This window comes from Primulina huaijiensis, chromosome 1, assembly GCF_012295235.1.
Source record: "Primulina huaijiensis isolate GDHJ02 chromosome 1, ASM1229523v2, whole genome shotgun sequence".
Taxonomy (NCBI): domain Eukaryota; kingdom Viridiplantae; phylum Streptophyta; class Magnoliopsida; order Lamiales; family Gesneriaceae; genus Primulina; species Primulina huaijiensis.
The window spans coordinates 8,146,409-8,156,888 of record NC_133306.1 but is presented as its reverse complement, the minus strand read 5'-3'; the positions used below and the strand labels follow the sequence as shown (position 1 = coordinate 8,156,888).

The following is a 10,480-nucleotide window of genomic DNA, read 5'->3' as shown; positions in this document are numbered from 1 at the left end:
TATAAACTCGTGCGAGTTCATTTAGGCGCACCTTTAAATGAGTGGACAAAATTTCAACTCAACTCATTTAAACTGTTTGGCGGTGCATGCCAAACCGACAGACCCAACCCAAATTGACGGCTCAAATCACAACGATCTTTTACTGTGTTTTATTTAAATAATTTATAAATATAAACCGCAAAAAAAATTTCGGTTGCAAAAACTTTAATTTAAATACATAAATTCTAGCAAACAGTCACAAGTAAATAGATTTAAAAATTTAAAACTATTTTTGTAAAAAATTATATCACAATAAATTTTTTGAACATATTTTATTAAAGTATTTTTTAATATAAACCTTTGCGAAAAATATTTTTTTAAAGCATAAGTTATAGTCAACGTCACAAAAACAAACTAACGAGGACATGAAAAAAAAACTAATAAGATATCAAAGAAAATTCATAATTCGATAATGAGTTATTTATAAATTTTAATTAATTTAATTTACATAATGAAAAGATAAAAAAAANATATAATATAATATAATAGATAATATATATGTGTGTGTGTGTGTGAAAATTAATTTAAAATTACATTTCATTTCTTGTTAATTTTTACAATTATGACTTATTTGAATATAAATCTATGAATTAAAAAAAATAAATATACAAGCACATATGTGTGCACCGATACACTAATATGAATAAAAAGAGCAAGTAAAAAATATTTGTTACGATTAAGAAAAAACTTGTTTAGGCACTTTTGTTGTAATTTTATTTTTCGTTTTTTAAACTTTTATAAGTTACTCATCAATGCGAGTTTTTTAAAAAAATTCATTATTATTTCAAGAACCAATGTTACGAATAGAGGTGCAATCAAGCCAAGTATCATACTAATCAAGCTCGAGTCAAAAAGAATTTAAAATATTCGAACTCGAGCTCAATCAACTCGAATATTAATTCTCAAGTTCGAGCTCGAGATCAAAAAACTCGTGATTTATTTTAATTTTAAATAAATAATTAATAAATATATATAAATAAATATATGTAATCGAATAACTAACGAGCTACTCGAACAAATCCATAATATACTCAATTAATTCAATCAAATCAAGTGTGAGCTCGAGTTTTGGCTGAGCTGGAGTAGAACTCCGCTAGTCACGAAAATATTTGTATGTAAGCCATGTTCTCTAACTCTTCGGTTATTCAATTCATCCGCTTACTCTGTTGGCCATGGAATCCACTTGGGCTTGCATTAAATTTGACAATTTGAGTACAAAAATTACTTTTAGAAATATATAAATTATCAATTAGATCAAAACATAAATTCGAACATCAAAAACATTTTAAAACACGTGCTCAATTAAATATAAAAGCTTTTTAAACGGCTGTTTAAATCCGAACATGCTCTATCTAAATTGAAACAGCCTGAAGTCAAACTAGTAAAGTTTAACAAAAGTATCAACTTTTTTAAAAAAATTAAGACAACTATCATTCCTCAAAATCCTGCGAGATATTTCTCCAGATAAAAAAAAAATCCTCAAATTTCAGATTAATTTTCTAAATATGAGTTTACTTTTTTTAAAAAAAATATTGATTCAATATTTTTAAAAGAAAAAAGGACACTAGAAGCATTTTCATTAGCGTTACAAATCATCAATTTTCTTTTAAAAATTCTCGAGCAGGAAAAATTCTCAACAAAATCTTACAAACTGCTTTCCGAAAAGTCTCACATATATTATGCATGTGGCATCAACAAATCTTCAAAATCCACATGAAATACTCAACAATACCTCCACTTGAGAATCTCGTTATACAAAAATACCCTCCTTTTAGTATATCACAAAACAATCAATAGATCTATATCTCCACAACCTTGCTTCAACCCAGCACCATGATATCCCACTAATCTCTATAAACTAACCGCATTCCCCTCTAAGAATATGGCATTGGATTGCCTCCTTCACCTACATGATCTTTTTCGGTCTGCTATAAGCATCGCACAGTCTCGTCACTGATACCAAGCCAAGGGCTAGCTAGAGAAATTTAATCGGTTCATTCAACAACCATAGACCTCCTCTCCAGTAATGATTCCAAAAACTCTGAACACAACTTTGGAAGAGGAGGAAGGCTGTGAGATGGTCCACTGAATATAGTCTTCCACATTTTCTCCGATGGGATTGATGGGAGTGACGTCTGATCTATTGTCAAGCTGAATTCTGGCAACTCACCGTAGATGGATGCATAGCCAAATCTTTCTGCTAATTGAAATGCAAATTATATAATACACCGGATTCGGTTACTGAAGTAGCAGAAAAGTGGTACAAAAGCAAGAAATTAATGGAATTCATCATAAGAAAATTCTAACAATCATGTGAGATATCTGAGAGAGATAGCGTAGTGCATATACATTAAGTGGGACACATGTTTTCAAGCAGGAGCCAATGGCTGCAAATAGAGCAATGCAGTATAAATCAAACCTAACCTGTTTCCTCCGGATTGCCGAAATTCCTTGGGCCAGAAATGCTAAGCTTGTCGTAAGATTGCTCATCATATGGATCGAATAGAACATACTCATGAGTACCATCTATGTAAGCAAGCATGTCAGTTGTTTTTGATTCAGCAGCATCCTCATCTACTTTTGGACTTGACTCCACAAAAGAAAGCCGTCCACCCTCAGCCTGGAACACGAGAATGTTTTAAATATCAAGATGTGAAGGCAATACTTCGGATTAATATGAAAGTTCCAATTCTAACAAAATCATTTTGTTGGCAAAACTTTTTAATTTTCATCAGCATTCTAGTGGGTATTCAGTAAACATAGTCGTTCCTCACATATTCTCAACTGTATTTCTACCACTGTCAGAGGCGTTGGTATTTCCAATCAGTGGCCAAGATGACGGTTTCCTATTGAACAGGTAAATGACGGAGTATTTAAAAGGCAAGATTAATCACATTTTGTTGAACCAAAAAAGAATCTGGTCAAGTAGCAGAAGCGACAACAGTTCTCGCATCATATATACTTGTACGACACCTAAGATAACCTCATATACGTAACATAAACGCCACTACCGAAATGTAAAATTACCTCAGAATCAAATCGTGAAGAAACGAACAAATAGAAAAGCATAGGAAGGAGAAAGTTACCTTGCTGACAAACCAGGTTGCCAATGGCACTGGATTTTCTACATCAAAAAACAAGATAACCCCATCCGGACCTGGTGATGCAGCATGATCAGACTCCATGGTTGGTGATGCAGCATGATCAGACTCCATGGTTGTAGGTGATTTGAGGCGAGCAAGAACAGCAAAGGAAGAGTTGTTCGTCGAACAAGTAATAGCTGCAAACATTAAGACACCATTAACCTACAAGAAATGCACTACAGGTCACCCAGGTACATAATATAAACACACCTACAAGTCTTTTCCAGATACTTAATTGTAGATATCAAACAATTAATACATCAATGAACAGATACTCTGTTAATTAGAACAGTTTCCCCTGGAGGAAACAGCATATCACCTTCTGCATGAAGCCGGTAGGACCAACATGTTGAGAGCTTTGACATACTCCATATAGTCAGCTGAGGGTTGGAACCTTGTGAAGCAGATACAAGATACGCAGACTTCCCGACAAATGAAAGGGTTGAAATTGGCTGCACAACACGTAAATATTTTTAGTGACAATACTATTAATGGAAACATATAACAAAAAACCGATAAAAAATTATCTCGAGTAAAATCTTTAGTATATGCCAATTTGATCGATGGCTACAACATTGACGGTCTAAAACTCTTGTTCATGCAATCATCGAGTAATTATTGTCACATTATTATAATTCAGCAATAACGAGAAATGTCCAGCCCCATTAGAAGAATACTAAAACAAGAACATTATCAAGGGAGAATCCACTTTTCCATGAATAATGACTGTCCCAATTCATGTTCCAAATAATAATGAAAATGCAGATGTTGGAAAAACACCTCAAGAGTATCTCCAACGACAGCCACCAGAATATTTCTATCTGGATCCCACAAGGTAATAAATTTATCTGCAGCAACAGCCAAAACAGTCCCATCACTTGAAAATGCAGCAGCGGTCATAGGCTTCTTCCTGCCAAAAGTAACCTTCGGTAATGCATCCTTCGATGACAGATTAGCTATTCTTTTCATAAATATTCATACAGTAGATGAATTGAAAAGTAAAATTGGCCATAACAAAACCATAGATATGAGTAAATCATATAACTTCAAACTTGATGGATTTCAAAACACAGTTACATGTTACATATCAGTTTATCAAACAGGTTTATCAGATCAAATCATAAAGCTGAGATTATCTTCTGCATAGAGAATACTTGTATGATCCAACAGCGTGGCATGCCCAGCCAGTACTCTGATGCGAATGATCCTGCAAGGTGGTCTTGTATTTACGAACCCAAGTCTGCCATTTGAAATGGTTAACTAAATATGAATAATCAATAACTAGATAAAATTATAAATGTTACCCACCTATCAACTAGATAAAATTATAAATGAGACCACCTACCTTAAAGTCGCCACCATATGAAGAACTGACGGCCATGTTACCAGATGGACGGAAAGCTATGGAAGATATCCCAGCCTCCCTGCATAGTATTTAGCCCGAAGCATGGGACTCCATTAGTTAATTTGAATGCTAAAGACAACTCAATCTTAAATTTATCAGACTGGCACGATTTAAATGATTTGATCTTGTGAAAACATATGAAATATGAAATTACGTCTAGACTCTGGATAAAAAGTTGTAAAGGATATAAAAAGGAATAAACCTGTGAGGCTCATATATGATGGTAGATAAAGAAAAGTCTTTGTTCTGAGTGTAACATGACCAGAATTTAAGACTCACAAGGCTGCCAATTCCTTCCTCAGCGAGTCTGGTTTCAACAGTGATCATTGTAGAACAATCAGAGGAAACGGCCACTAAATCCACTTTTACCTGCAAAGTTTGTCAGATTGCTTTAGGCTGACAACAAAAGAATTAATAAATGACTTTTCATAAATGACTCAGAGAATTCACCTTTCAAGAAACTGCAAAAATGGAAAATATATTTACAAGCAGAAATTGATTATTTATTATGAGAAAAGGCTTAAAATAAATAAAAAGAAAAGATCCAACCACCAAAACAGATTTTCAAACCACAAAAGATCCAACCACCAAAACAGATTTTCAAACCACGCATACAAAAGTAGATTTTGAATATACTGAGAACTAACATATACAAAAGAAAACGAGGAATGCAAGTCAAAAAGATAATACTCGTCGTCCTTGTGAAAACTATGAAATCTAGATTAGTGTTACAAAAGGAGAAATTCATTCATCCAGATTTATTAGGATTCCTATTGATATGAATAAAGATGAGAGGTCCTATACCGTTATTTCATCACCTGGATGATGGTTCCTTTGACATATTTGTACCTGAAACATGCAAACAAGAGATCATTTTCACATATAGTGAGAAAAAGAGAGATTGGACTGCGCCAAGAATAATGGGCAACCTTTGCTCAACATGCAGAGTTTTTCTGGGTAATAAAACTTAATATAAAAAATACTTGTTTACCAAACCCAAACACTTCATGAAAAACCAGACATTCAAAAGCAAAAGGCCACTTCATAAAAATTAAAAGCAACCAAATTGAGTATGATCTCAGGAACTAAAACTCCAAACATGATTCATCTCCAGTCTTAGCCAAAGACAGATCACAGATACCATGTTAACAGCATAGTAAAACCAGTGAACAAAAATCCATTCGATTTTCCCCACCACAACAGAAGGTAAAAATGCATAGCATGCCAAAAAGAATCAAGCCAAAAAAATTATCAAGAAAAAATTTTCATCTATGAAACAGAAACAAACACTAGCATCTATTTTCCTTCTTTTCGGTTTTCCGCAAAACTTACTTTCTCTTCTTTTTAAATCTTTAATCTCCTGACATGATAATTACTTATAACTAAATTTTTCATCACTTACCAAAAATACTCTATTAGTGTGTTACATGACTAAAAAACTAATACCTTTATATTCATAATAAAAAAAATTATCCAACAATTACTGACATGTTTCGACATCTATAGTACCAGGTTTATTTTCTCAAAAGAAAACTGAGCATACATTGTATTTCCTGAAAATATATTTCCAAAACTCTTCCGCCAAAACTATCAAAACAAAACCTAAAGAGCGTTAGTCTTCCTCGCAAGCGTGAGGAGATACACAAACGCACATGTAACAAAGAGAAGACAACTGAAACTTTTGGAATCATAAAATGACTTGAGTAAAACACGAATTTAATTAACAATACTGTCCATGCTCACCTCTGAAATCTCACGATCATCAAATAAACTATAAAATTGAACACAGTAGTTCTCCGTAGGTACTACAATCACTCCGGCAGTGTAATTGATGACAACACCCGAGCCAAATCCCTTGTAAATTCCCAAAAAGGAACTTGGAAGCTGAAATTAGGAAAAAAAATAGATTCTGAGCACAAGAAGAGATATTCATTTAACATCAGAGCGAAGGGTTCTAGAGTCAACTGTTTCCAATCCCTAATCCTTGTGAGTTTTACTTATAAAAAAAGCCTTCGTGACATCCTACTTTGTTGACAAAGTACATATTTTCCAAGGTTCTCCGATCCCAATCAGTTTGTAAAGGTCCATAATAGATTGGAACAAACCCTAATTCCTGAAATGGATCTTGAAATCTCCATCGAAGGCATTCTGAGTAGATGAATACGATTATCTGCACAGGATATCTGACAAAATTCACTATTAAAAACTAACTCAAATGAAACATATGGAATTTGTGAATAACACGACAATTACTGAAATTGATGTAATTCTTACACAAGCTAAAGAAGGATCGGAAGAATTTATGAAATGTAGAAGTGGAGATCCAATTCGTGGAAGAAATTTTTTCTTTCCAGTGTCTAACTGCCATACCACCAAAACTCCCTCTTTCCCACCTAGAAAGTTAAATATTCTTTTGTGAAACAACATGAAGTTTCATCTCAAAATCAAAGAGAATAAATTAGAAAAGGCGGCGGAGAATGGTACCATATAATGTTACCCAGTATAATGAGCTTTTCTTTCACTTTAATCATTATAATTACTAGAAATTCATGATACCTGAGTACAAATAAGCACCGTCCGAAGAAAAGAAGAGAACATTCACTTGTGAAGAATGCCAATGCCATGTGGTGCAAGAATCTGCATCATCGTCACCCCTCACCCCAGGCCTATCTTCTACATCTTTGTCTATTCCTCCATTGATTAATTTATCACCATTAGAGAATGCTCCATTCCCAACACCTCTCCATAATAGGATTCTTCCTGTAGCATCACCTGCTGCTATCACCCTTTCAGTCGGATGAAATGCCACAGTGGTAAATGATTTTGTATGATGCAATCTGACTTTCTTATAAGCGACACTTTCAGAATCTTTCCCTGGAATTTCCCATATTCGAAGTTTGCGCTTTTCATATATTCCAATGTATTTCCCGGAGGGACTAATTATCAAGGAACCTGGTTTTGTTGTCTGCAAAACAGTAATACATGGCCATAGAGAAAATAAGTAAAAAAGAATAAACAAAAAAAAACATGGATAAGCGAATAAAAAGAACTACAGTACAGACAACAAGTTTTTTTTTTTTTTTTTGATAGGAAACTTGAGCAACAAGTTAATAACTAATATATTCTAGGATCTATCTAATCTAACATAAATACATAATCATGACCAAAATTTAGTAATCACCACCAACATATCACTGCAAAACAATCACAATAACAAGTAAAACATTAAAAAATCGAGTACCTCAGCCAAAGTAACTCCACCAACTAAGCGAGACTTGGTCAAATTACATTTTCGAATCTGCCCACATGAAAAACTAGGTAGTTTTCCCTTTTTCTTCACATCTTCGGTATAGACATAAGCAAAAAGATCAGGGATCTTTTCGTTACTCTCAGTTTCCTGGCTAAATAAACTTGGAATCACCTGAATTCATGATGACATACATCAGATACCTAGATCCAAATCATTATTTGTTATCATAAAATAATAAATCTGTGACAATGTTATTGTAGAAGACAATTTAAAGAAAAGTGTAGGCATATTCTTCTTTATGGCCCATAACTGATAAAACAATCCTGTAAATGAACAAAAGGTCAATATCACAAATGCAATGTACCATGTTTAAGATTCCAAAATATTAGATTAGTCCCTGGTCCAAAACAAGGATTGAGATGTACTTGTTTATATTCCAAGTTTTCTCAACTCTCAAGATCCTGAAATTAGAAGTTCTTGCCAAACTCACCGAGAGAAAATCTTCTTAATCTCTTCACACATAATACAATTCAACGATTCACCTGTCAGCTATTACATATTGTTGTATATCTCACTAAGTGAAGGGAACATAAAGCAATACTGAATTCAAGTTCACCGCAGTCAGAACAATAAACGGCTAAATATGAAAAAACTTAAATCACCATTGAGTGAATGGGGAAACGAATGTCTACAGTCCTCATCAATTCAGGCGCCGCAAAATCCCAGTACTTGATTGTGCCATCTAACGAAGACGTCCAGCAAAAGCATAAAACTGTACTCCCTGGAGTGGAAGCTGGAACAACTATCACCGATGTCACCAGTGAACCGTGGCCTACTAATTCACTTGTCTTCAAAAGGGAAAACAAAAAAAAAAGATAACTTTTTACAAAATTGGCGGTGAATCCAATTTTTAAAACTAAAAACGGTTCCAGAATCAGGATATATTCATAAGAGGAAGGACCTGTAAGCCAGTTGAGGTGCTGAAAATCGATACAATGTTTCCGGTGCAAACGAGAACTCTCCTGGCATCGTTTGAGAATGCCGGCGGTGAGGAAACGAAGCTCTTTCCTCCTGTAATCATTTTCCAATTCTTCCCTGTCTACAACTCGTACATTGGGGTTTTACTCGGCGTATAAACCCTAGCGCCATCTTTCAGATTGTTTATTCATGCGGGCCGGGTCATCTGCATGGCCTTGTGGCAAGAGGGGTCATAATAAATTGGGCCTGGACAGTTGGGCCCATCTTGGGTACTCACTATTGGACCAAAAACAAAATAGATTCCCCCATTTCAAGAGAATTTATTATTTTCTAATTCCGTTGGGTCCGCTTATTTTATAAAATTCCATATCCGTAAAATATTACAAATAAAAGGGGCACTATGAATAAAATATCAAAAATACATAAAATTGTTGAAAATTAATATTTAAAACATGTTTGTTGAACATTTGAATGTTGAATATTTGAATGTTGAAAATAAGAGTTGTAAATATTGAAAATTAGTTTGTGATGATGTAGATAATGATGAATTTATTTTTGGATTATTTTGTAAAGATTTTCTATAAATAGATCTCTCATTTGTGTAGAAAAACACAATTGAGTTGAGAGAAAAATATTATAAAATGTGTAGTGTGATAATTTTGAGAGTTTGTGATTTTTACTTTTTACCGTAAATTTTTACTTTTTCACAACACGTTATCAGCACGAAGCTCTAAAAGTCCTCCATATTTTTCCAAGCTCCAAAACAGAAGAAAAAGGTAATAAAAATAATAAAATTTATTTTATTATTTATTTATTTATTGTGTATATATTTAATATATAATATAATGTTATTATATAATAAAGATCAGAAATAATACAAATAAATTTTTCAAAAAACTTGTTATAATTCTGGGATGATATTAAGACGACATCGCACACTCCCGGTAAGGGATACGACAAGTATAAAAGCCTATAAGATTTTTAAACAAAATATGACACCTCATTATAATAATATGATATGATATACATAATTATTTAAACATGACTAATATTATATACACCATATTATTACCATAAAATTATACAAATACATACATTTATTTTTTTGTACACCAACGGTCATAAAAGGTAACAAAACGGCTAGTTTTTGTCCTATAAATATGATCTCACAAACACATTCAATCACTCAAACTTTCTCTTCTTCTCTAAAAATTATTCTTCATCAAATTTTCGAAGAAAAAAAAAGATGGCTTTCTCAAGGTTATTTTTAATTATTTTCGTTATAATACTCACGAATCTTATATTTATCGGAGAATATCTTCCTCGTGTGTTTTCTTTATTTTTACGAATACTTGTATTTGTTGTTTATCAATTACTTTGTATTGCAATATTCATTAACTAATAAAATGCATCATAATTTTTTTTAGTACCACCATGTCAAACTTGACAAAGCTCGAATTTGTTGCACTCGACATTACGGGGAAAAATTATATGCCATGAACTCTCGATGTAGAAATGCATCTTAAGTCATTGGGTCTAAGCGAGACTATTAAAGAAAATGGTATATCTTCATCACAAGAAAAAGAAAAAGCTATAATATTTTTACGCCGACATCTTGATGAAGGTTTGAAATGTGAATATCTCATCGAAAAAGATCTCATGGCT

General features: G+C 33.2%; 1 protein-coding gene across 2 annotated transcripts; it reads right to left on the bottom strand.

Annotated features, from left to right (window-relative positions):
• Nucleotides 1-2,032: 2,032 nt before the first annotated feature.
• LOC140981119 (uncharacterized) lies at nt 2,033-9,007 on the bottom strand. 2 transcript variants are annotated; one of them, XM_073447399.1, is made up of 17 exons: nt 8,799-9,007; nt 8,500-8,685; nt 7,829-8,008; nt 7,144-7,552; nt 6,862-6,980; nt 6,693-6,770; nt 6,331-6,471; nt 5,392-5,436; nt 4,790-4,956; nt 4,528-4,606; nt 4,337-4,422; nt 3,963-4,092; nt 3,502-3,634; nt 3,260-3,319; nt 3,126-3,229; nt 2,464-2,659; nt 2,033-2,236 (listed from the first exon to the last, which is right to left on the bottom strand). In XM_073447399.1, exons 1-17 carry the CDS (start codon nt 8,916-8,918, stop codon nt 2,034-2,036), a joined length of 2,436 nt encoding a protein of 811 aa, XP_073303500.1. In that variant the 5' UTR covers nt 8,919-9,007; the 3' UTR covers nt 2,033. The 2 variants fall into 2 exon arrangements, with proteins under 2 accessions (XP_073303500.1, XP_073303492.1); XM_073447391.1 differs by having other exon boundaries at nt 3,126-3,319.
• Nucleotides 9,008-10,480: the final 1,473 nt, after the last annotated feature.

Bases quoted from the DNA above. Each gene is read 5' to 3' on its own strand.
- LOC140981119 (XM_073447391.1), bottom strand. From the start codon at position 8,918: ATGATTACAGGAGGAAAGAGCTTCGTTTCCTCACCGCCGGCATTCTCA. The intron at 8,686-8,798 runs GTCCTTCCTCTT...TCCCTTTTGAAG, and splicing joins GCACCTCAACTGGCTTACAG to ACAAGTGAATTAGTAGGCCA. The intron at 6,981-7,143 runs GTATCATGAATT...TTAACTTTCTAG, and splicing joins CGGTGCTTATTTGTACTCAG to GTGGGAAAGAGGGAGTTTTG.